General features: G+C 44.2%; 1 protein-coding gene and 1 long non-coding RNA gene across 3 annotated transcripts in view; both read right to left on the reverse strand.

Annotated features, from left to right (window-relative positions):
• Tmcc3 (transmembrane and coiled-coil domain family 3) overlaps positions 1-25701 on the reverse strand; it is a 347661-nt gene extending 321960 nt beyond the window's left edge. Inside the window, exon 1 of one of the 2 annotated variants that reach the window (XM_045151745.1) lies at positions 25645-25701. In XM_045151745.1, coding sequence (XP_045007680.1) covers positions 25645-25653 — 9 coding nt within the window. In that variant the 5' untranslated portion in view covers positions 25654-25701. The remainder of the gene's footprint in view (positions 1-25644) is intronic. The other variant, XM_045151746.1, reaches the window with a different exon arrangement.
• On the reverse strand, positions 17379-20135 carry LOC123461448. The gene is made up of 3 exons (XR_006637696.1): positions 20093-20135; positions 18780-18886; positions 17379-17752 (listed from the first exon to the last, which is right to left on the reverse strand). It is a non-coding gene; the product is annotated as an uncharacterized LOC123461448 (long non-coding RNA).
• Positions 25702-27631: the final 1930 nt, after the last annotated feature.

Consider the following 27631-nt stretch of genomic DNA (forward strand, 5'->3'; position numbering starts at 1 on the left):
ATACACACTTCATACCTTGCTGACAGTGTGACTGATGATGATGTAAAGAACAGAGGAAGGGGCAGCCCTGGCCAGCAATGGTTTACTGCTATAGAAGGCTAGTAACTGACATTTGTTCTTGACATGCTGATACCACATCAAAGGGAGTTTAACTGAGGATGAAAAAGAAGTATATTTAGAGAGTGCTTATACATGTGATCTCTCCATTGGCGTCATAGGAATAGAACTACTTGACCTAGTAATTTCATTACTGAAAACCACCTAGATGAAAGTAATCTTATTCAATGGTGTTTCTAACCACACTGCTCACCAGTGCCAACAAATGAAAATGATCCAAACATCTAAAAATAAGGAGTGATTAAGCCAAATGTCATCTATCAACATGATTAAATACCACATAAACATTAACTACAGCCATTCATAGCAGTGCTATGAAGAACAAAAAACAGGCCACAAAGCAGAGCCCAAGTGAAGTGCCTGATCCAAAGTGCTGGAAACCACAAGAGGTGTGGATTTCAGATTGTTTTTTGGGGGGGAAGGGGGTGGAGATGATATCTACACACACATAATGAGATATATTGTGAAAGAGACCCAAATATAAACATAAAATTAATTTGTTTTTCATGACCATTTCATACATATAACTTGAAAGTAGTTTTATATAATTTTTAATATTTTTAATATTTATAACTTCCATAATTACAGACAATCAACTATACTTCCCTCCCCTCCATCTTCCTCTTCACAACTCTAGTCTCCATTGTATTTCCTTCCTCTCTCAATCACTCTCTCTATTATTTTGGTGTCATCATCTTTTCTTTCTGTTATACTGGTCTCGTATAGGCAGTGTCAGGCACTGTGAGGTCATGGATATCCAGGCCACTTTATGTCTGGAAGACTGCATTGTAGGGTGTCCTACCCTTCCTTTGGCTCTTGCATTATTCCCACCACCTCTTCTGCAATGGGCCCTTAGCCTTGGAAGGTGTGATAGAGATATCAGTGCTGAGCACTCCTCTGTCACTTCTCCTCAGCATTATGGTGCCTTTTGAGTCATCCCAGAGGTCACCACCATCTGAAAAGAGAAGCTTCTCCCAACGAAAAGTGAGAGCAGTGTTAACATATGGGTATGAACATTAAGAAAAGTCTTTCTGGGCAGTTTGATGAGCATAATATACATATTTAGCCAGACACCAGCAGGCATTACACCCCTAGAGTTCATGACTTCCCCCATCATAGGTTGTCAGTATCAGGCATGTATTCCCTTCCATGGAGTGGGCCTCTAGTCCAATAAGTGAGCAGTTGGTTTCCTCCATAACAGACATGCCACTATTGCACCCATTGGCTCATTTGGTCCAGATGGCCAAATTTAAGGCTTGCAGTATCTACTGTTGCTTATCTCCAGTGATGATCTCTCTCTCCCATGGAGCTGCATGCAGTGTAGCTTTTTCCGACTTTCTGTCAGCTGTTCTACATGGAGGGGGTTATCAGCTCAGCTCCAGGAAGATTTCCCAGTGACCTTGCAGCCCAAGCATGTGGAGTCTTCAGCAATAGGGTCTTACCATCTATTCCTGGTGGGAAACCAAAAGCATCAGCAATGGCCTGTAATGTTTTGGGGGTTATCAGGGACCTCTCTGGCCAACAACTCACTGAAAGGTATCCCATCCCTGGCACTGAAAATTTTCTAGTAACAATTTATGGCTTCTGGATACACCATTGTTCAAAAAAGTAGGTTTCCATGTGATTTATTCATATTCTTTTAGATTTTGATTGACCTTCCTCCCACCCTTCCTTTACTCAATCTCTTCCCCTGACCTCACTTAGGCCTTTTCATTCCCAGTAATCTGTTCTTCTACTTACAAATATGCAATGCCACCCCCTTAAGTCCTTCCCTCTTCTTCCTCTCTTATAGGCCCTGTCTAGCTTATTGGCCTCTGCTACCAAGTTTCATTCCAACTCATATACAAGTCCAAACATTTTTAGCTAGGATCCACATATGAGAAAGGACATGCAACATTTGGCTTTCTGGGTCTGGGTTAGTTCAGTAAATGAAATCCTTTCCAAGTCTATCCATTTTCCTGCAAATTTCTGTATTTAATTTTTCCTTACCATAAAATAGAACTCCATTTTGTAAATGTGCCATATCTTCACTATCCACTCATTAGTTGAAGGACATATAGGCTGGTTCCATTTCCTAGTTATTGTGAATAGAGCAGCAGTAAACATGGATGTGCAAGTATGTCTAAGGTAGTGCAACGAGTCCTTAGGATATGTGCCTAGGAGCGGTATAGGTGGGTCATATAATAAATCTGTTTTTAGCTGTCTCAGGAACCTCCACACTGATTTCCACAATGGCTGTACCAGACTACATTCCCACCAACAGTGTAGAAGGGTTCCTCTTTTTCCACATCTTTGCCAGTATTTATGGTCATTTGTTTTCTTGATGATAGCCATTCTGACAGGAGTGAGATGGAATCTCAAAGTAGTTTTAATTTTCATTTCCCTGATGACTAAGGATGTAGAAAAAATTTTAGATGTTTATAGGCCATCTGCATTTCTTCTTTTGAGAACTCTCTATTTAGTTCCATGGCCCATTTTTTTAATTGGGTTGTTTGATTTATTAATTTTTTGAGTTCTTTGTATATCCTGGATATTAATCCTCTGCCAGATGTATAGTTGGCAAAGATTTTGTCCCATTCTGTAGGTTGGCTCTTTGCTCTATTTACAGTGTCCTTCCTTTGCTGTGCAAAAGCTTTGCAATTTCATGATGTCCTAGTGGTTGATTAATGGTTTTATTTCTGGAGCAACTAGAGTTATATTCAGAAAGTTGATGCATATGCCAATATGTTGAAGGATTTCACCTACCTTTTCCTCTAGCAGTTTCAGAGTTTTAGGTCTGATATTAAGGTCTTTGAGCCATCTGGACTTAACTCTTGTGCATGGAGAGAGATAAGGATCTATTTTAATCCTTCTACAGATACATATCCAGTTTTCCCAACACCATTTGTTGAAGAGGCTGTCATTTCTCCAATGAGTATTTTTGTCAAAGATCAGGTGGTTGTAGCTGCCCAGACTTATATTTGGGTCCTCTATTATGTTCCAATTATTTAAATGTCTGGTTTTGTGCCAGTACCATGCTGTTTTTGTTACTATGGCTCTGTAATATAGGTTAAAATCAGGTATGGTGATACCACCAGCTTTATTTTTGTTGCTCAAAATTGTTTTGGATATTCAAAGTTTTTCTGTGCTTCCAAATGAATTTTAGGATTGTTTTTTCTATTTCCGTGAAGAAGGCCATTGGAATTTCGATGGGGATTGCATTAAAAGTGTAGCTTACTTTTGGTATGATTGACATTTTCACAATATTGATTCTTCCAATCCAATAACATGGGATGTCTTTCTATTTCCTAGTGATTTCTGCAAATTCTATCTTGAGTGTTTTGAAGTTTTCACTGTAGAGCTCCTTTGGTTAGATTTATTCCAAGATTTGTTCTTTATTTATTTATTTATTTATTTATCTTGAAGAAATTGTGAATGGGAGTGATTCCCTAATGTCATCCTCAGCATGTTTGCTGTTAGTATATAGTAAGGCTACTAATTTCTGTGTGTTTATTTTGTATCCTGCTATGTTGCTAAAAGTGTTTATCAGCTCTATCAGTTTTCTGGTAGAATCTTCAGGGTCCTTTATGTATAGAATCATATCATCTGAAAATAATGATAATTTGATCTTTTCCTTTCCAATTTATATCCCTTTTATGTATGTCTCTTCCCTTATGGCTATAGCTAAGATTCCACTACTGTATTAAATAGAAGTGGGACAGTGGGTACTCTTGTCTTGTTCCTGATTTCAGTGGAAAAGTTTCAAGTTTTTCCCCAGCTTAATATAATTTTTAAACATAATTTTGTGCATGAAGTATCATAGTTTGAAATTTTCCACTTCTGGTATCACATTGGTTTTGGATTTTGAAGTGTTTTAGGATTTTCAGGTTAGGGATGCTCGGCCTTATATACCATGACTCCATCCACAGGTATCTACAGTTGGTCAATGCTAGGTTGTGGGAAAACAAAACCAGATATGCTTCTTGTAGAAGCATAGCTAAGAGGCCAGAAACAGAAGTTCCAATTAGGGAATTTTTCACATGCTTGATGCAGAAATCCCAAAATGCTGGCTGAGGACTACTGTAACCTGATGCCACACTGCTGCAGCCTGATGCTAACCTGGAATGACCTGATCTGCATGGCATAGATGGCACAAATGAAAATTATGTGCACAGCAGCTCATGCTTAACTTCCCAGGACTGTACTCCTTTGAGGACTGTACTTTGTATGGTGTGAAGGAAACTGCATACACACAAAAAAAAAAAAAAAAAAAAAAAAAAACCTCATACTATGGGCTGAAGAGATGGCTTAGTGGTCAAGGTGCTCACTCACAAGCCTGCTTAGATTCCCCAGTACGCATATAAGCCAGATGCACAGAAGGCGCATGCATCTGGAGTTAGTTTGCCGTGGCTAGAGGCCCTGTTGCACCTGTTCTCTCTCTCATAAATAAAATATTTTTTTAAATCCTCATCCTACTTTATCCTGCAAAGCTATCCATTCAAATAGATGGAGAAATAAGGACATTCGATGACAAAAGCAGGTTAAAGGAGTATTTGAAGACAAAACCAGCTCTACAGAAAATACTTGAAAGAATTCTCCATGCTGAAGAAAAGGAAAAGCATACATATAAGGAACCTGGAAAAAACAAGCAATACTCAAATACTAGTTAACACAAGAGAGCACAGGTAGAACCAGAACCACAAAAAAAAAAAAAAATGGCAAACATAAATACACACCTCTCAATAATATCTCTTAATATCAACAGCCTCAATGCCCCAACCAAAAGACATAGGTTTGCAGACTGGGTTAAAAAGCAGGATCTGACAATTTATTGTCTACATGAAACTCACCTTTCTTAGGGTGAAAGGTTGGAAGACGGTGTTTCAAGCAAATGGGCCTAGAAAACAAGCAGGGGTTGCTATCCTAATATCTGACAAGGTAGACTTCAGTCCAATGTTAGTCAAGAAAGATAAGGAAGGTCACTTTATAGGGCACACTCCAACAGGAGGACATTACAATCCTAAACATACATGCACCTAACATGGGGGCTCCCAAATTCATCAAACACAATTAGAACTAAGGTCACAGATAACACCAAACACAGTGGTGGTGGGTGACTTTAACACCCCAATCTCATCAATTGACAGGTCATCCCAGGAAAAAATAAACAGAGAGGCATCTGGACTAAATGAGGTCATAGAAGGAATGGACCTAACATATATACAGGACATTTCATCCAAATGCTGCAGAATATACATTCTTTTCAGCAGCACATGGAACATTCTCTAAAATAGACCATATATTAGGACACAAAGCAAATCTTAACAAATTCAGGAAAATTGAAATAATTCCTTGCATTCTATCTGACCACAATGGAATTAAACTACAAATCAATAACAAGAAAGGCTATAGAGCATACACAAAATCATGGAAACTAAACAATACACTACTAAATGATGAATGGGTCAATGAAGAAATCAATAAGGAAATCAAAACATTTATAGAGTCAAATGATAATGAGAATACAACATACCAAAATCTCTGGGACACAATGAAGGCAGTCCTTAGAGGTAAATTTATAGCTTTAAGTGCCTATATTAAGAAATTAGAAAAGTCACAAGTTAACAACCTAATGCTTCACCTTAAAGCCTTGGAAAAAGAAGAACAAGGCAAACCAAAAATCAGTAGACAGGAAGAAATAATAAAGATTAGGGCAGAAATTAATGAAATAGAAACAAAACAAACAATCCAAAGAATTAATGAAACAAAGAGTTGGTTCTTTGAAAGGATAAACAAGATTGATAAACTCTTAGCAAATCTGACCAAAAGAAAGAGAGAAGAGACACAAATTAATAAAATTACAGATGAAAAAGTTAATATCACAACAGATTCCAGAGAAATTCAAAAAATCATAGGGACATACTATAAAAGCATATACTCCACAAAGTATGAAAATCTGAAAGAAATGGATGATATCCTTGATTTATATGACCTACCTAAATTAAATCAAGATGAGATTAATCATTTAAATAGACCTATAACAAGCATGGAGATCCAAACAGTTATCAATAATCTCCCAACTAAAAAAAGTTCAGGCCCAGATGGATTCACTGCTGAATTTTACCAGACCTTCAAGGAAGAGCTAACACCATTGCTTCTGAAGCTTTTCTAGGAAATAGAAAAAGAAGGAATTCTACCAAATTCCTTCTATGAAGCCAGCATCACTTTGATACCAAAACCAGGCAAAGATAGAAAAAAGAAAATTACAGACCAATCTCCCTCATGAACATAGATGCAAAAATTCTCAACAAAATATTGGCAAACAGAATACAAGAATATATCAGAAAGATCATTCATCCTGACCAAGTAGGCTTTATCCCAGAGATGCAGGGATGGTTCAATATACACAAATCTATAAATATAATATATTATGTAAATGGGTTGAAGGACAAAAATCACATGATCATCTCATTAGACACAGAGAAAGCATTCAACAAAATCCAACATCCCTTCATGATAAAAGTCCTACAGAGACTGGGAATAGAAGGAACATATCTCAATATAATAAAAGCTATTTATGACAAGCCTACAGCCAACATATTACTAAATAGGGAAAAACTGGAAGGTTTTCCACTAAAATCAGAAACAAGACAAGGGTGTCCACTGTCCACACTTCTATTTAATATAGTTCTGGAAGTCTTAGCCATAGCAATATGGCAAGAGTCACACATAAAAGGGATACAAATTGGAAAGGAAGAGATCAAGTTATCATTATTTGCAGATGACATGATTCTATACATAAAGGACCTAAAGACTCTACTAGCAAACTGTTAGAGCTGATAAAAAAAAAAAATCCTCATCCTAACCATGAAAAACTTCTCCCAAATGAGACCCCCTACAGTGCACTCGTTGCCTATGCTATAGGCCATACTCCAGTTTCTTCAACTGATGTAATAAACTGTTCTTCCTATTCTAATCTAAAGGGCAAATTCTTTCACTACCAATCCTTCCCTGCTACCATGGTAGACACCTGGTCTGCTATAACCCTGTCTCCAGCATCTCATAGCCCACAGAGAAGGGTGCACCCATGCACACACAGCTATGCCCACAAAGAGAAGCAGAGCAAATCCTGGTACTGTGAATCCTGAAGAGGTCTTGCCCAAGTGAGCTAATTTAAAAACACAAGGGTGGATGTTCAGATGTATGGCATCAGTGCCAAGTCTTTTTATGTTGTTGTTCTTGTTGTTATTATTAATTTGGGTTTTTCAAAGTAACATTTTCACTCTGGCCCTGGAATTCACTATGTAGTCTCAGGCTGGCCTCATGGTGATCCTCCTACCTCAGCCTCCCCCAAGTACTGGGATTAAAGGCTTGTGTCACCGTGTCTGGCATAACTGATTTTTGAGACACAGTCTTCTGTGTTGTCCAAGTCTTCCTTGAACTTGAACTCCTCCTGCCTCAGTATCTTGAGTATCTGGGTTACAGGCACATGCCACTGTACCCAGCTGTTTCCAAGTCTGGATGAGTTCAAACACACACTTGTTGATTTTTTTTTTTTATTTATTTATTTGAGAGAGAGAGAGTGGCCACACCAGAGCCTCCAGCTGCTACAAATGAACTCCAGATGAATGAGCCTCCCTATGCATATGGCTTATGTGGGTCCTGGGGAATCGAACCTGTGTCCTTTGGCCTTACAGGCAAGTACCTTAACTGCTAAGCTATCTCTCTAGCCCAATACCTGTAGATTTTATTAGATGATCGTGGGCATGAAAAGAGAAATTATAATTACGATGGATGCTCAAACTTTCATGAATACTTGCATGGGGACTGGCTGGAAAGGTGGCTCAACAGTTGAGAGAAGATACATTCTGGACCAGCACGATAGCCTAAGGAGGCCTGAGAGACCACTTGACTTAGCTCCCCAGGACCTACAGGAACAGCTGGTCATGGCCACATGTGTCTGTGTAGGAGCTAAAAACTGAGTAGGCATTTTAGAAATGACAGGACCCCAAAGTGGATAGGTTTCTCTTGTCTAAATGCAGAATCTCTCGTTGGGCCTGTAGCAGAAATTTGATGTTTTCTTAACATTTTACTACAGATCAAAAATGTAGGAGGGGTCTGGCTCTCCCTCACCTCTGCCCCCTCAGGGAGTCCTTCCACTTCCTTCTGAGAAGGCCCTTTCCAAAGAAGTAAAATTTCTAATAAGGGCTGGGGAGACAGCTCAGCTGTTCAGGCGCTTGCCTACAAAGTCCAAAGACCCAGGTTCAGTTCCCCAGGATCCACGTAAGCCAGATGCAGAAGGTGGCATGTGTGTCTGGAGGGTTTCTTTTTTACACCAGCAGCTAGAGGCCTTAGCATGCCCATTCTCTCTCTCTAATAAATAAAATATATTAAAAATTTCTAAAATAGATTTCCCTTTTCCAGAGATCTTGACTCTAGACACCTGATGTCAAGACTAATTGGATAAACCAGCTGGGGTTCATTAAAAAAAAAAAAAAAAAAACCTGTAGCCAGGCATTGTGGTGCACACCATTAATCCCAGCAATCTGGGGGCAGAGGTAGGAGGATCACCATGATGAGTTCAAAGCCACCCTGAGACAACATAGAGAATTCCAGGACAGCCTGGACTAGAATGAAACCCTACCTCAAAAAAAAAAAAAAACCTGGAGCTGGAGACATGGCTTAGCAGTTAAGGTGTTTGCCTGAAAAGTCAAAGAACCCAGGTTCAATTCCCCAATACCCATGTAAAGCCAGATGCACAAGATGCACATGCGTCTGGGGTTCCTTTGCAGTGGCTGGAGGTGCTGTGCTGGGGCACACGTTCTCTCCCTTTCTGTCTGTCTCTTTCTCTCTTTCAAATAAAAAAAATAAAATATTGAAAACCAACCTGAGTCTTGAGGTGACCTTCTCAAACCCCTCTTCCCTCTCTGGGCAAGAGCTCCACCTTGCTTCCTTCTCTTACCTCCTGGCCAAAGCCCCTTCTCTTCTCCCTCCTAAAGCTCTAAGCTATAATAAGATCATTCTGAACCCTATCCTTTGGCCTGAGGATTTCATTCTTCAAATTCATAGGACAAGATTCTGGGGACTCCCCAAATTATCACCACATTAGTATATATGAGTACATTAACGGAAGAACCCCCAAAGTCCTATATCAATAGAATGGAGAATGGCAGAGGAGAAAACCTGATGTTGTCTTCCTCTGTCCTCTGCACAAATGCACACATGTTCATGCACACACCATAAGCACATAGAGCAACATGATGTATAAATCAGGCCATATACATATTGGACATCAATATTGGTTTATTGATGGGGGAAAACCTCTATTTTTATAGTGAACATAATGTGGAAATGTGACTTCATTAAAATAAATTAACATTCATTTTAATAAATATTTAAAAAGTGATTTCCTGATTGTCCTCTTATCAACTTGTGATCTCCTAAAATAAGAACTGGTAGTGTTCAGAGGCTCCCAAGACCTCATCACTGAAGCAGACCCAGAATGAACCCAACATGGCTCAGGGAAATTTTGCGGAAGAGGGGGCGGACAGAATGTCAGCGCCATATGTTGGGTCATGATACACAGAGACATTTCCTCCTACCCATGACTGTGGGCTAACTCCACAATGCATGACCCATAATCTTCAACAAGGAGGGGGGGGGGTAGGACAGGGAGGAGGCTAACAATGGTACCAACGTGACTGTATTCAATGAGTACAAAACTAATTTTAAAAATAATAATAAAAAAAGAACTGTAGTGTTATGGCTTATTAAGTTTCTCACAAGGCACCTCAGAATGAGGACAATATCTGCGATAGCATCCTGCAGAGACTTACGGCTCTCACACCTCAGGAAGCTGCAGAGTACCCCATGGGTACACTTGTGCTAATGTACACGCCACTGAATTCTACTGTCAAAGCCAGTCTGGGCTGCGCACGTGGCTGGATGCTTTCTCTCTCCCCTTGGAAATCTCCACTCACATGCAAATGAGCAACAGTGAAAAAATGGGAGGGCTCCAGATCCAGCACTGTCTTTTTCGTATGCCTGAAACTCTTTCTGTGTTTGTGATCTGGATGTGCCAACACTATGATTTTCAGAAATAACTTGAAAAGACATTTTCAACGATGAGCTTGGAGTAGCAAAACTGGAAAGGATGTTGTAGATCTGTTGTATAGACTCTCAGGCTATCTTTCCCAAACATGCTTCCCTGAAACAATACTGCAAATTTCTGGGCTGCAGAGAGACAAATGAATGAGAAACAAAATTCTGATTCACATGCCCCAAATATCAGCTCTCCCTACTTCCACTGGATGAAACAGGCATTCCTAAAAAGATGAGTGAAAATGACCATGGATATTCCTAGCTCTTGTAGACAAATGATGAGAACTTTTAGGAACATTACTTTTTAAGCTAAGATCACATAGAACTACAAGCAAAGCATATGAAATACACCAGAGCTTCCCAACATGGAAAAGCTACCTAAAACACAGAGTTCTAGATCCTGTCACAGAAATTCTGATTCTGTCAGTTGGGGCTTGGAAGTCTGTATTTGCCCAAAGTCCCCCGACACCCACAACTGATTCTAATACCCAACTAGGTTTATGAACCGTGAACAAAAGACTGTACTCACACTTGGCAAACAACAGCAATGACTTTCAGAACACTTCAGAGTTTACAAAGACAGACTTGATACAAGTTCCTTCACATGATCCTGATAAGTCAAGTGTTGTCAATCAACCACATTTCACAGAAGAGGAAAATGAGTCACAAGCCTGTATGTGTCAGAGTTCAGTTCAGATGTCCGAGCATAGTACTCCCTCGGTCTACATCACCATTATTTAAGCAGCAAATTTCTGAAGACGAAGGAATTATAACCCAGTACAGGTGCTCATTTCATAAAGTATTTGTGCAGCCAATAAATCACCATGGTGCACCTGAACAACTGTTACACGTGTCCACAGTGCAGAAAGACCCTACATATCCCAATTAACCTATTCACTTTAAGCACTAAAAGATCCATTCAAACTGGGCATGGCGCATCCCTTTAATCCCAGCAACTCAGTTGGCTGAGTTGAACTCAGGAGGTTTGCCATGAGTTCAATGCCACCCTGAGAGGACATAGTGAAGTCCAGGCCAGTCTGAGCAAGAGTGACACCCTACCTCAAAAATACCAACAACAGCCGGGCGTGGTGGCGCACGCCTTTAATCCCAGCACTCAGGAGGCAGAGGTAGGAGAATCGCCATGAGTTGGAGGCCACCCTGAGATGACAGAGTTAATTCCAGGTCAACCTGGGCTAGAGTGAGACCCTACCTCAAAAAAAAAAAAAAAAAAAAAAACCAACAACAACAAAAAAAAGATCCATTCAAATGGAACTTTAATGAATTTGAAGAGCATACACAGCGTTGCATTCTAATTTCATTTTATAATATGTAATGAGAAATTACCTGAGATGAATAAATGTATGTCTGCAATCGGAAAGCAATATCCTCACCAGCTCTCTTCTGAATGCCCCCTTGGTCCTCTTTCTATCTGCTCCCTTCCTCCTTCTCCTTCCTTTTCCACCCCTCCTCTCTTTCCTCTCTCTCCGTGGTATACTTACCCCTTTCTTTCTTTCTCCTTCCCTCCTTCTACCTTCCCTCTCTTCCTGCCCCCTTACCCCCCATTACAATAGTCTTGGATCCAAGAAATTGTCCATTTGATTCTCAATGCTTGTCTAAATTTTTTTTTTTTTTTTTTTGGTTTTGTGAGGTAAGGTCTCACTGTAGTTCAGGCTGACCTGGAATTCACTCTATAGTCTCAGGATGGCCTTGAACTCACAGCGATCCTCCTATCTCCACCTCCGGAATGCTGGGATTAAAGGCATGAACCACCACGCCCTGCTTGTCTAAATTTTTGGTTAATATAATTTACTGGGATCCCAAAGAACATAAATAGCATACCTTGTGGTCAGAAAAGGGTGTCATGAGCATCACATAGGGATGGGGGCCATCAAGTAAGACAGGAAGAAGACTGGAGCATCTTTTGGCATGAGATGGGTTTCTGGTTTCTTCCCATGTCGGTATGATAACCCACTGAATATGAGAATGCACTGTGGCAGGAGAAGGGCTGGCACACAGGTCAGAAAACAAGCTGCAGACCTACCTGAGACACAAGAGATGTCAATACAAGCTACAGCCCACAGGCCAAATGCAGCCCGCGAACCACTTGTCTGGGCTGCCACTCATGTCAGAAGGACGTGCTTGGTGGCATGTGAGCATCATATAAAACGCCTGCTTCAAGCCGGGCGTGGTGGCGCACGCCTTTAATCCCAGCACTCGGGAGGCAGAGGTAGGAGGATCGCCATGAGTTCGAGGCCACCCTGAGACTCCATAGTGAATTCCAGGTCAGCCTGGGCTACAGTGAGACCCTACCTTCAAAAATCAAAAAAAAAAAAAAACAAAAAAAAAAACGCCTGCTTCAGTGTCCTTCACAAAGCTTTGTGGGAACAAGCCACACTGGTTCACCGCCGTCCCGCCCACCGTGGCTCTCTCATCATGAAAGAGTTCAGAAGCACCAACAAGAGACCATATAGGCCTTAAAGCCTCCAACATTTCCTACTTGCCTCTTCCAAGAACAAAGTGTTGCCAACTTCCACTTCGGAGCAAAGAGTGAGGGTGCATGCTTCCTACAAAACAGATGTGGCTCCAGCCTTCACTTGCTGAATATGAAATGCAATACTGAATCTAAAGTCATCTCAGGTCCACTGTCTTTGAGACTGATCTATGAAGTCGGTACCCCTGCCCGAGTGTCCCAATGAATTGGAACTATTTCTGCAGCGTTCTTGCCCTAAGCAGGAGTAGGAAAGGGCTTCTGCACACAGGGTTTTATTATTGGAATGATAGATGCACAAAGGCGGCCAAGCATACTAATCCAACAGGGCCCTCGGCACGGCTGGGCTAAGCCTCCTTTCACTGAGAAACAGATAGCTTTTCCCTGTCAGCAATTATCTCTCACACTGTTGCCATTTTCCCAGCATCGATATCCAAAATTCCAACATGCAGTGTATACAGAATCTTTCAGAACAGAATGGCAGGACAGTGGCCCACTGGGGTCCAGACAGCTCTAGTCCATTACCAGCAGCCTAATTTCTGCCCTGTCAGAAAGCAATACAAATCACAAAGCATTCGCTGGTGTTGCACCAGTCAGCTAATTCAATTGTCAGAACATTTCAAGGCCTGTAATTTGGGATGGGAAATACTGGGAGTCTCACTCTTTTGAGCTGCTTGGTGGATTATTCCATGTCGCAGCTTGCTTGGGGGTGGAAATAATGAGTTCTCCTGTAGGAAGTTCATGTTTGTAAACACTCTGGAAGCCAACAAACAGCCTAATGGATTAAACTATGGGCAACCACGGTGGCTCATGACTAACACTGAAAGCATTACATTCTAATTGGCGGTTTTATCACACATATTGATTAGCAGTTTGACTCTTGCATTTTACTCACATTTCAAACTATACATGGCCTTTTTATAACATAACTAGTCCTTAGATCTCAGGTAATCAAGTGCACTTATACTAAAAGACTCTGCAGGCTAATTTCCCCTTTGAAAACTGGAATACACCTTACACGCCATTATGCCACACAGATTGATCTCAAACTCATATGTGTGGATTTAACACAATTCCCTGAGCCCTGGTATCTGCCTGAGAAATCAGGGAGGATGCCACCACTTCCAATTTGGCTCTGACTCAAGGAATTACATAACTAAAATGGGTAAAATCACAATATGGAAGTTGTTCTTCAATAAAGATACTTAAACTTAAATATATATATATTATGTTAAGCCGTGCATGGTGGTGCACGCCTTTAATCCCAGCACTCAGGAGGCAGAGGTAGGAGGATTGCAGTGAGTTTGAGGCCACCCTGAGACTTCATAGTGAATTCCAGGTCAGCCTGGGCTAGAGTGAGACCCTACTTCGAAAAACCAAAAAAAAAAAAAAAATTATATATATATTATATATTATATATTGTATTATATATATACATATATATATTATGTTTATTTATTTGTAAGCAAAGAAAGAGAGAGAAGAGAAATAGAGAGCATGGACTGCCAGGGCCTCTAGGCACAGCAAACTCCACATACATGCACCACTTGACACAGTTTATAGGAAGGAAAGGAATTTTATTTTGGCTTACAGATCCAGGGGAAGTTCCACAATGGCACAAGAAGCTGGCCCACTCTTACAGGTCCACGCAGGAGGAGCTACCCCCTGTACCCTAAGCGAGCACACTCCGCAAAGCCAGGCAGAACTCCAGCACACTGTGTTCCTTAGGCTGGAAATCATATGAGCCCCAAGTAGCAACTTAGAGCTGGACACATGGGTGGACATGGGGTCCACCCATGGTAACACCTCCTCCAAGGTGACTGGAGATCTAATTACAAGTTTTGATAAACTCCTGAATCTACTGGGGGACGTTCATGTAAACTACCATCTTCCCCTAACCATCTTCCTTGTCCAAGCCACTTAACTGACCATAAGAAGCCTCCCAAGCAGCCATTTCAGCTTTAGTCTTCCCCAGCTCCAAGTCCATTCTACATCCATTAACTAAAGAAACTTTCGGAAAGGAATATTTGATTTTCAAATACCTGCTGGGAGCCTCTCAATGGCTTTTCATTTCCCTAAGACACGACTTGGTCTTTCCTCACACAGCCTGTCACTGACCTTCCAACCTCAACTCTTGCCCTTGCCCCTTACACTTGACCCCTCTCCCTCTCCATGGACCCCCTAAGTGCTGCCCTTCCTTCCAGGGGCTGGCCCTCGCCTCTTCTCTGAGTTCGTGCTGTGCCTTCTACCTGGAATGTGATCCTCCTCCCCTTTCTCTGACTGTCCTTCACGTTGTGGCTGATCATATTTGCTTCACTCTAGAAGGATCTTACGAACTACCAGAACGAGGCAAGGAACGCTACAGTGTCCCAACGCTTCATTCTCCCTTTGCGACATGCACAGCTCAATGCACAGTGCTGGTCAACTACCACTAGGGAAGCCTGCAAGCCCCAAGAGATGGGGCCTCGCACAGCTGCTCACTCACAGCGCATTCCTGGGACATAACAGAAGGACAAGTCTCCTTTGTTTTTTTGGTTTTTTGAGGTAGGGTCTCACTCTAGCCCAGGCTGACCTGGAATTCACTATACAGTCTCTAGGTGGCCTCGAACCCATGGTGATCCTCCTATCTCTGCCCCCCAAGTGCTGGGATTAAAGGCATGTGCCACCATGGCTGGCTGCAAGTCTACATTTTTCGTGTCTGATGAATCTAACACATTACAAATAAAGCCCATGAAATGGCCTCAGTTCCTTCCTTCTACTTGGAGACATGTACAATTTTCAACTCAGAAAGTTATATTTTATCAGCACTTGTACTTTATTCTCCTGCTGCTTTAGCAAATGGTGTCACAGAAACCAGGATAGTTCATCAAAAGAAGCCAGAGGTGGCAACGCTTGGTTTTCAAATTAAAAAAAAAAAAAAAAAAGCCCTGTGCATTTTTTCAATAATGTCTCACCTCAGTTACAAAGAAGGCGCAGTGCCTGAAATCTTGTTAGGATTGCAATGATTGAAGTGGAAAGGCTTTTGGCAAAAGGGCTGAAAGTTTATATATTCTGTATGCTATGATTTCAGTCTAAATCACAGTTGGCTGTACTTGCCTGCTGCCAAGGAGAGAGGCTGTATCTGAGTTCTCTGAGCAGGAACACTCAATTTTAATCTCCAGCCTTCCTCGGCATTCTTTTTTTCTTCCTTTTAGCCTAAACACTAAGAGCATAGACTCTGGTGTCCCAATGTCTCCTTTAAAACATGAGCTGGAGTTTAATGGACAAATTCCTCAGCCATTCAATGTTCAGCTTCCTCATTTGAAAATGAGAATGGAAGAGAGCCTATTTGGCAGTTTGGTTGTGAAAATTAAAGGATTCATTGCATGTCAGAGGCTGTGATGGTTTGAATGTAATGTCCCCATAGTTTTAGGTATTTTTGATGAAGATTAACCTTCTTACATTGTCTCCAGCAGACAGAGCCCAGCTGTAGGAGGTATGCACTGGGGGCAGATCTTGAGTCCAGCTCTCCTAGGTGTGTCCTGAATCAGTCTGTGCTGGCTGGTTACTCTGTGCTCCCTCTTTCTCTCTCTCCCTCCCTCCCTCCCTCTCCCTCTCCCTCTCCCTCTCTCTCTACCTATCTATCTCTTTCACTCTCTCTCTCTCTCCCCTATTGATGTATGATAAAGTGAGCCAGCTTCCTCCACCATGATGAAGCTTCCTCTAGAACCTGTGAGCCTTTTCCTTCATAAGCTGCTTCTGCTCTTGTCTTTGTCCCAGTGAGAAGGTAATTGCAGCAGATTTTTAGTTAAGAGCCCAGCAAACATTAGCTTTTTTTTAACTTTGTATTGACAACCTCCATACCTATGCACAATGTACCCTGAGCACTACCCATTCCCACCACCTGTCTTTGCCTCCCCTCTTCTATTCTCCCTCCCTTGAACCGTGCTACTTGCAAAACTAGTTCCTCTTTTATTCTTTCTATTCACCTTTAATGTTGGCTTTCTCCTAATACTATGAAGGTCTTGTGCAGGTAGTAACAGCCACTGCGATGTCATAAACGCAACCTCTACTTTGGGTCTGGGAGACAGCATCCCAAAGCATTTCTCCTTATCTTTTGATTCTTTTTCTTTTCACCACCCATCCCACAATGGTTCCTGAGAACTCAGAGGATGCGATAGAGATGTCTCATTGAGTGCTGAACACTCAGCTGTCACTTCTTCTTGGGATTTTGATGAGTTTTGAGTCTCCCCAGTAGGCACTGCCATCTGAAATGAGAAGCTTCAGTCTATGGCCATGCCACCCCCAACAGACCTGAAGTCATTGGAAGAGAAGCTTCTCTAATCAAAAGTGACAGCAGAATTAATATACGTGCATAAACATAAATACTTTTTAAAAGATTTAGAGAGCAATTTAGTGGGTGTTGCAGTCAAGTTCTCCTTGTTGGCAGAAAACACACAACAAGAGCAGTTTGTGGGGGAAAAGGTTTATCTTGGCTTACAGACTGGAGGGAAAGCTCCATGATGGCAATGGAAAACGTTGGCATGAGCAGAGGGTGGACATCCCCTCCTGGCCAACATCAGATGGACAACAGCAGCAGGAGAGTGTGCCAAACACTGGCAAGAGGAAGCTAGCTATAATACCCATAAGCCCGCCCCCAACAATACACTGCCTCCCAAAGGGTTTAATTCCCAAATTGCCAACAGCTGGGGGACACGGCATTCAGAACACCTAAGTTTATGGGGGACACCTCCATCAAACCACCACAGTGGGCATACTATGTTCATTTGGCCAAACACTAATAGGAGCTTCCGCAGTAGGATTTATCACTTTCATAGCCATAATGGGATTTTAATTAGGTTTTCAATACCAGACATGGACTCCCTTCCTCCTCAAAGCTGGGCAGAGAGCACCAGGATGCCAGACAATGCCACTGCTGCACCAGTGGACACATCTTGCCTGGCTGGCCACTTGTGTCGCTTGCAGAATTCACGGCTGGTTCATAGTATTTTGATGACTTTTCTCTTGTGACAACTAATCAGCAGAGAGGAGGCTTCCAGCTCAGCTCCAGCTTGATTTCTCAGTGTCCTACAACCAAAGCATGTAGCGTTTTGAACAATAAAATCTTACCATTTCATTCCGATACAGGTTATAGCCTGTATTGTTTTATGTGTGATGGGGCAGGGTGTTCATGGGCCTCCTTAACCAACAGTTCACTGGACATTAGCAATGGCTATTACTTCACATATCTAGGGACATGGGAATAGGTTTGGAGAAAAAAAAAAAGATGCTAGAGCTGGAGAGATGGCTTAGCGGTTAAGCGCTTGCCTGTGAAGCCTAACGACCCCGGTTCAAGGCTCGATTCCCCAGGACCCACGTTAGCCAGATGCACAAGGGGGCACATGCGTCTGGAGTTCATTTGCAGTGGCTGGAAGCCCTGCCGCGCCCATTCAATTTCTCTCTCTCTCTCTGTCTCTATCTGTCTCTTTCTCTCTGTGTGTCTGTCGCTCTCAAATAAATAAATAAACCAAAACTTTTTTTAAAAAAGCTGCTAAACAGAACTGAGTCAACAGAGGCAGAAGTGACTTGCTAAGCAACAACTGATTTGCTCAGACAACCACCATGACTGCAGAAATTCCCTCACTACAGGTCAGTCAGCTCAGTAACAGCCAACACAGGAGACCTGGACTCAGCAGGTAGATTCCCCAGAGCCTCTGAGCCACTAAGCAATACCTGTCTGCGTGTCTTCTCCCGCTGGGGAACAGAATGCCCGAATTACAAAGGAGAAGGTGAAAATAAAGGATACAAGGAATTCTCAAGGAAGAACAGACAAACAAAACAAGCTCAGACTCCTGGGTTCTCCAGTGAAAACAGGAAAAGTGACAGGTTGCCCTTCATTGTCACGTCGGTCGGTCGCAGCCATGAAACCTTCCACTGTCCCTGTGGCCACTTTGCTTTGGATCCAGTCAGCCAGCTTGAAATCAGAATCATTGTTAAAGTCTTCAATAGTCTGACAGATCCTTCTCCGCCCAGTCAGATCTGAATGTGACAGACATGAACTATGAGACTGTTCATAGCTGCAAGACACAAGGAAGTGCTCTGGAATCAGACTCACAGAGAACTCAAGGCTTCACTTAGCTCCTTGCTGGAGAGCCACTCTTTTCATCCGTAACATGGGGATGACCTTCTGCCTCTCCATGGATAAAGACTTAGATGCAGTTCCTAAGGAGAAACAAGGAGACAGGCAGGCACTTCGATGCTGACCTCTCTCCCTCCCTCCCTCTCTCCCTCTCTCTCTCTCTCTCTCTCTCTCTCTCTCTCTCTCTCTCTCTCTTTCTGTTTTGCTCCCTCCCTCCCTTTCTTTTCTTTAATTCAACAAATTTGCATAGCCCTTAAAATATGCCAAACACTACACTAAGTGCTGTACAAATATTCACTTATTTGGGGCTGGAGAGATGGCTTAGTGGTTAAGCACTTGCCTGTGAAGCCTAAGTACCCCAGTTCGAGGCTTGATTCCCCAGGACTGTTAACCAGATGCACAAAGGGGCACACGTGTCTGGAGTTTGTTTGCAGTGGTTGGAGGCCCTGGCATGCCCATTCTCTCTGTCTCCCTCTGCCTCTTTGTCTCTCGGTCTGTTGCTCTCAAATAAATAAATAAAAATAACAAACAAATATATATTCACTTATTCAGTTCTATGTTTGGCTGTTTGTATAAGTGGTAGTGATGAGCCCCCTTTCTCTGTTCTATTTCCTTGGAGAGCCCAGTGCCACAAACTTAGAGCTTGGCCTTGTGACTTGGGAGTACAGCAAATGTGACCCAATCAGAGATTTAAAAATGCTTGTACTGTGTTCTCTTATGCTGTTCTACAGAGCCCTAAGACCACCATGTGAAGAGGTCTGAATCTCTACTGGAGCCTGAGTGGTCACTTCCACCCACATGAGGTCCCCAAGATCAACTCATCTGTCAACCACCCATCAGAGATCACTGGGCCAGCCCAGATGAAAAAAGTCACCGAGCTAACCAAAGACTTGTGAGCTAGATAAAATAGTTGCTCTATTAAGTCATTATGTTTTGGGTTGACTCATTTTGCATCAAAAACTAATACAGGGCTGGGAAAATGGCTTAGCGGTTAAGGCGTTTGCCTGTGAAGCCTAAGGACCCTGGTTTGATTCCCCAGGACCCACATAAGCCAGATGCACAAGGGTGCATGTGTCTGGAGTCTGGAGTGGCTGGAGGCTCTGGCGCACCCATGCTCTTTCTCTCTCTCTCTCTCTCTCTCTCTCTCTCTCTCTCTCTCTCTTTCTCTCTCTCTCTCAAATAAATAAATAAAATATTCTAAAAACTAATACAATTCTGTTAGGTAGCTACCATTATTACCCCTGTCTTGCAAAGAATGTCACTGAGGCCAAGGAAGCTAAGTTACTTACACAACTTGTGGGTAGAAGTGCCAAGCAATCAATGCTCTTAATCCCTGTGAAAAACACAAGTGTTGGTGGAAGTTTTCTCAGCCATAAAGAAGAACGAAGTTATATGCTTTGCTGGCAAATGGCTGGAACTGAAGAGGATCACTTAAGCAAATTAAGCCAGACTCATAAAAATAAGTCTCATGTTTTCTTTTCCCATTTATGGGTCCTTAACTTTATATAGACGCATGAAATCACATGTGTATATATAATACACTAATAGAAACTGTCTAGGGAAGCAAAAGGGACTAATGGGGGGGGGAATTCTGTGGGGAAGGAGGAATATGAGCAATGTGCAATGCTCAGCATACTTGCATAATTTTTTTAAATAATGACTTCAAAAGATATATATATATTTTGTTTTTTCAAGGTAGGGTCTCACTCTAGCCCAGGCTGACCTGGAATTCACTCTGTAGTCTCAGGCTGGCCTTGAACTCATACTGATCTTCCTACCACACGCCTGGCTTGACTTCAAAAGATATTTTTGGAAGAGGCATACAAAGCTGGGTGTGGTAGTGCATGCCTTTAATCCTAGCACTTGGGAGGCAGAGGTAGGAGGATCAGTATGAGTTCAAGGTCAGCCTGAGACTACAGAGTGAATTCCAGGTCAGCCTGGGCTAGAGTAAGACCCTACTTTGAAAATCCAAGAAAAAAAAAAAAGGTATACAAATGATCAAGTCACTTGGCCAGAAATTCCACTGGAATTACTGGTACAGATAATGCTTACACACATGCAAAATTGGGTATGCATAAGTTTATTCACAGAAGCATGACAACAATATAAGAAACAACCAACTCCAGTGCTATATATCCATACAAAGATACACTCCCTGTACAAGTATTTAAAAAGATCTATAAATACTGATTTTGTTGTGCACTGGAATAAAAGCAAGATGCAAACCAGTGTACTTACGTGCTACCATTTGTACGTAAAAAGAAAATGAAAAAATAAAAATATATTACTGCTTTTATCTGCTCAGATTATTTCTGCAAGGACACAAGAAATGGGTTTAACATCAATTATATTAAGAGAGGGAACCAGCTGGTTGGGCAACATAATAGGAGAGACAATTTTCATTGTAAAGCTTTTCATATCTTTTGAATTTTGGACTGCGCAAATGTATTATCTATTAATTTTTAATTTAAAAGCCTGTTATGAAAATGGAGACTAGATGCCTGACACAAAGAAAGCGTTCAATAAACAGCAGCTACTATTATAATTCTTTTTCCACATCTGATTTCTAACTCTTTCTAACAGAAATAAATTTTGAAAGCAACTGATGCTTTCAAACTCCTGGCTTTGCAAAGGCAAAATTCGTTTTGGGGTTCAAAAGAGCAAGAAATCAGCTACATAAAAAGTGACTGAAGACCATGAAGTTGTCCTGGTGCCCATGACCAGGAGGGTCGAGGCACTAGCAACGTGGCCACGCACTTGGCAACCTTTTGTCCTAGCCCGTTCAGGTTGCTAAAACAAAATACCAGAGACCAGCTAGCTTATAAACAACAGAAATGCTTTTCTCACAGTTTGGCAAGCAAGCAAAGCCCAAGATGAAGGCCCTGGTGGAGTCCACATCTGATGAGGTCCTGCGTGCTGGCTCCTAGAAGCCTTCGCCAGGGGTCCTCACACGTCATGGAAGGGGCAAAGCAGCTGTCTGAGGCAAGGGTCCCACTTCTGAGGACTCCGTCCTCACAACCCAGGCATTTCCCAAAAGCCTCAATTCTTAATAAGGATTCAGAACTTCAACTTAGAAGCATGGAGGGGAGACAGCCATTGAGATCACAGCATCTCTCTTCAGAGAAACGCGGTCACTGAGAAGTCATAGAATGTTTACTTTGTACATTCCCTAAGCACTTTCTCTTTCATTCAAGAACACTAAATGGAAGGAATTATGTTTTCATCCTAATAGGATATGCTCTCTCCCCACAGCTATCCTGATCTACCACAGTTGAAAGCTTGCCACGCGGTGTTCCAACCTGTTGAACTGTGTGCTTCTTCAGAACCAGAAATGGTATGGGCACCAGGCATGGTGGTACATGCCTTTAATATCAGCACTCAGGAGGCAGAGGTGGGAAGGACACTGTGAGTTCGAGACCAGCCCGGGATTACACGGGGATTTCCAGGTCAGCCTGGGCTAAAGCGAGATACTACCTCAAAGGAAAGGAAGGAAGGAAGGAGAGAGAGGGAATGGACAAGAACAAAATTTTGCAGGGAGCAGAGAATAATGGCAAGAGTAGGGTTTGAAATCGGGCAAGCCCAGGTATGATTCCTAGCTCAACACGCAGATGGGTGAACAGCAGCAGCATCCGCGCATGCACATACACTGACGTGAACACGGCACGTGTGTGTGCGCGCACACGTCAGTAATTAGCAACCTGGGCTGGAGAGATGACCCAGCAGCTAAGGCAATTGCCTATAAAGCCTAACCACAGGCTCAATCCCCCAGTACCCATGTAAAGCCAGATTTACAAAATGGTGTATGCATCCGGAGTTCGTTTGCAGCAGCTAGAGGTCCTGGTATGTCCATTCTCTCTCACTCTCTGTCTTTCTCTGCTTGAAAATAAATAATTTTTAAAATAATAATAATAATCAACCTCAGGTATATGTAAGAGGACTCCATTGCTCCCACATCAGCAAGTTTACATGACGCTACCTTTCTCTCTCTCTTTTTGTTTTATTTATTTATTTGAGAGTGCCAGAGAGAGAAAGAGGCAGATAGAGAGAGAGAGAGAGAGAGAGAGAGAGAGAGAGAGAGAATGGACACGCCAGGGCTTCCAGCCTCTGCAAACGAACTCCAGACACGTGCGCCCCCTTGTGCATCTGGCTAACGTGGGTCCTGGGGAACCGAGCCTCGAACCGGGGTCCTTAGACTTCACAGGCAAGCGCTTAACTGCTAAGCCATCTCTCCAGCCCGCTACCTTCCTCCAATATCCTTGCACATAGAGATAGCCACACCACTCCCTCACCATCCTATTCCTTAATCCATTCTACTCACAATAACCAAGGAGGCCCTGGTTTGTTTTTATTGTGGTGGGTTTTTTTTTAAAAAAAAAAAAAAGCAAACTAGATTACATATCTCCATCCCTCCACTTGAAATTCTCTAAACAGCATCCCTATGAATCTAGGCTAAAATCCAAATTTCTCACCATGGCCAAAGCAAGGCCTTCTGCTCCAACCTTCCATTATCGCGCTCTGCTCTGCTCTCCAGCCCCACATGGGCCACTCTGTGCAGTCCTTGCGAAGTCACACAGCCAACAGGTGCCTGGCTCAGAGGCTCTGTGGCCTGTCCCCTGGAGCGCTGTTCCGGAGCCCGTAAGTAGCCGACCCACCATCACGCTGCTCCTCAGAAATGTCTTCTCTGACCAGCCAAGCTCAGAGCTTCCCACCCCCAGCTCACTCTCCATCACATTATGCAGCATTTGCATCTAAGGTTATTGCTTATTTCTTCGTTAATTAACTAATTCCCCATCTAGAATGGAGCCTCCGAGAGGACAAGACACATCACTCCACACTCCCCACTGTGCTTTTAAAATTTAGAACCGCGCCTATGCACAGCAACGGTTTAAGATGTGTGTCTCCCTGTAGAGATGAAAATACAAGTCGGGCGTGGTGGCGCACACCTTTAATCCCAGCACTGGGAAGGCAGAGGTAGGTGGATCGCCATGAGTTCGAGGCCACCCTGAGACTACATAGTGAATTCCAGGTCAGCCTGAGCTAGGGTGAGACCCTACCTCGGAAAACCAAAAATGAAAGAAAGAAAGAAAATACAAATCCCTACGAGTGCTGGTCTCACGAGTTGATGGAAAAGGAAGCAGGCCCAGGAACCTGCATTTCTAGCAAGCATGTACCTCCTTCACCAGAGGGTATGCAATCCCCATTTTAAGGTTAACTGTGGTCAGTGCCTCCCACCCCCAAATGCTGACACCCCTCACACGCCCTACAATCCCAACACCCCAGCTGCTTTCTTTACACTAGTGACAAGAACAGTAAATGGTAGGTAACTGACCCCTGAAGCAGGAGTTCAAACAAGTAACCCCGCCAGGGCCAGTTCCATTTCTACTCCTCTGATCACCAAGCATGCCAAGCTAGCTGATGAAGGTAGTTGAAATCCTATTTGACCCAGAAACACCTGAGCAGGTTTTGGACTCACTCCAAAGGTGAGCCAGGTAAATTTCCATGTTGGCTCACCAGCAGATTCCCAGAGGCAGGTGGGGCTGATCAGATTTGCACGATTCGCCCTCCAGATACTACTCTTGACACCAACACACACACACACACACACAAATACGATTTGATTCCAGTGACCAGCCACAAAAAAAAAAAAAAAAAAAAAAGACCAGAGTTCTCTGAGAAGCACCCCAGCAGCTGTGAGGCAGAAATCACTGAAGTGTCAGACAGATAAAGGCTCACTTACAATAAACCAACTCCAGACTCAAACACAGACAGAGGCATGGGCTCGGAGAGGAAAGAGCGTCACTCTTGTTTTTGCAATTTCCCAGCCTCATATCTCATCCACCCCTTCCATAACACTTAAACAGCTAACAACATTGACCCTAGGTCTTTGCGTGAGTGTGGAGCGTTCTTAGAGGGATGTCCTTAACTTTCCTCCACTTCTTTGGAGATACAAAGCCAAAGGACCCAGGTTCCATTCCCCCAGGACCCATGTAAATACATGGTGGCACATGTATCTAGAGTTCATTTGCAGTCGCCGGAGGCACTAGAGCGCCCATATTCATTCATTCATATTCTCTCTCTCTCTTTCAAATAAAGAAAAAATAAAATATTAATTTAAAAACTGAAACCTTGGATTTGGTTGAAGCAGCCTCCCCAAATAGAATCAAGGGTCACCCCTGAGTCCTACACCTTCGTGTGTATGAGCACCCCCAGACAGGTAAGACGCAGCTGCCCTGAGCCAGGACTTTTCTTTGGGACTGCGTGTCTTTATAACTTCATCTTCGCACCCAAAGGTGGGCGCTGGGCCGCTCACACCTGCTGCAGAGGCCGCGCCCCGCGCTGGGCGTGTGGGGAACTTCGCAGGAGGCCGTGAGCGCCCATGCCCCAAGGAGCCACTGGGGGCCATTTCGGAGGCGACAAGAGAGGACCATCCCCTCGGATCACGCACGGCCATACCCCTGATGGGGACTCGGGGTTTGCTCTAACCTCCCATCCTCCTCCTGCAGGGTGGGCGCTGAGGGGTCCGGTGGCCGCCCCCCGCCAAAGTTTACGCAGCCCCGCGAGGGAGAAGAGCGGGCCGGGGCAGTTCATGTTCACTTGTCTTCCAGATGCAAAATGTTGATGTCCCCGACACAGCCCACACACACCCCATCATTCCAGCTGACAGCGACGGGAGAAGGTAAGTGATCCCCCCCCCCCCTTCAGGGATCGCAGACTCGGGGAGGGGCGGTCCTGGGTCCCGGAGCGTCCCCACTCCCCGCCCAGCTCGGCCCCTCTGAGCGCCCGCGGTGCCCAGCCCTCCCCGCCCCCCCGGCCGCGCCCTGGCCGGCGGGGCGACACTCACCCTCCGCATGGTGCCCGCGCTGCCCCAGCCTGCACACGCGTGCGCCCCGGCCAGCGAGCGCCGGGGACGGCCGGGCCGGGCCAGACCGGGCAAGGGCGGGGCGGGGGCGGGGCGGGGCGGAGCCGGGCAGGGAATCGGGGCGGGTCCCGGGCGTGCGGCGCCGCGCCCCGGAGCCCCCAGTGCGTCCCCTCGGCGGGGAGCTCCTCGCCGACTCAGAGAGGCGCGGGACTCGGGGACAAAGTTCCCTCCGCCCGCGGGACCGCCTCTGCGGGGACCTATGTGAGCCGGAGCGGGTCGGGGGGGTGGCTGGGCACTTGGAAAAGCCCCGGTTCCCACTCTTCGGCTCTGCGATTGCGTGTTAAGAAGTGTCCTGAGCGTTCCTGAGCCCTGGGGACGGAGGGGGGGAAAGTGGGAAAGTCGGGGTCAACCCAGGGCTTGCAGGGATGATAACCTTGCCGGAGCAGAGAGGGCCTGATCCCGATCCGGACTCGGGGGCAGCCGTCCCAGCTCCTGCGCTGCCCGAACCCACAGGTCATCTGGCACGCCCCCACGCGTGCAAAGCCTCCCCCACCACCTCGCCGGCGATCTCCCCAGCCTCACCCGCAACTTGTTCACACCACTCCGGAGGCTGACTCCCCAAATGTTGATGCTTCTAGGGGGTCAGGGCAGGATGGGAGAACATAGTTCTGACCCTGAAAACACTGCCCACCTGTGAGCTAGGACCAGTGAAGGACCCACATCTGCAAGACCAAGGGCAGGATGGGATGAGGTGCCAGGGTCTCCCAGGAAGAAACCCGGCCTTTGGCTCCTCTGCTTCGACAGTAAACAGTGCTGACGTCAAGGCAGCCTGGGTGGGAGACAGAGACAAACGGCCCTTTTTTGACCAAGTATCCAGGGAGAAGCGCGAGGACGCTTGCGAGCTCAAAGCGGCTGCGCCAGGTGAGCGCCGGCGGGGCGCTGAGGCTCGTGATGGGTAAACAACTGCGGTGAGGGTCTCGAAGCTTCCATCGCCTGGCTGCTGAGTATTCCGGAAGCTCACCACTTGACTACCACTGCCAAAGAAAGATCGTTGTCTTTTTCTAGCCTTGGTAGACTGTTGGCAGTGCCCAGACCACAAGAATACACAGGCCAAGTACTTTAATGAGCTAATAAATAAAAACATTCTGTCTGGATTTCCCTTTGGTATTTTGTCTGCACAGATAAGAAGGGGAGGAGTGATTGATGTCTGGTGGGTGGGGGGGGGAGTAAAGAAAGGAAGTTAAGGAAGCGTAGCTACCTCCCTTTTTACTTCATTTCATGACCAGTCTACAGTGGGTGGTCTTAGGTTTTTGGTTTTTGGTTTTTTCCCCCTGATGTGAATTTCATCAGTTGGTTCTTTGCTGTTTTATCTTTGGAGAAATAACAGCTTTAGTAAGTGTCCTAACTTATGAGCCGCGTGCTTTTTTTTTCTGTATTTGCAATCCACTAGCCTATGAAGGGAACTGTGATTTTATGCGTGTTTAGAGGGAGAAGCTCGGGGAGAGGGTAGATGATTTGCACATGGTCACGTGGCCTTTTCCTGGTACAGGCAAAATGTCAGCTCAGGCATCCCTTCACTCCCCAGCTATGATCAGCAACTGTGCTCTGGGCTTCATACAATGGTTGCCCCAGGGAAGGAAGGGCCTTTCAGGAAGTGAAAACATGAACCCCTGGCAGGAATCAGATTAGTCAGGTCTCATTACCAGTTACCTTCTGTAGTAGTTTGAATTAGGTGCCCCACCCCCACCCCATAAACTCGGGTGCTTTGAACGCTTGCAGCGATTTTATGGGTTTAAAAAAAAAAAAAAAACCCTTGCTGGAGGGGATGTGTTGTTGGGAGTGGGCTTAGGGGTGTTATAGCCAGCCCCCACTTGCTAGAGTTTGGCTCACTCTCTAATGCTGTTATTGTCCACCTGATGTTGGCAAAGAGGTGATGTCCAGCTTCTGCTCCACCATCTTTTCCCTGCCA

Source organism: Jaculus jaculus, chromosome 6, assembly GCF_020740685.1.
Source record: "Jaculus jaculus isolate mJacJac1 chromosome 6, mJacJac1.mat.Y.cur, whole genome shotgun sequence".
Taxonomy (NCBI): domain Eukaryota; kingdom Metazoa; phylum Chordata; class Mammalia; order Rodentia; family Dipodidae; genus Jaculus; species Jaculus jaculus.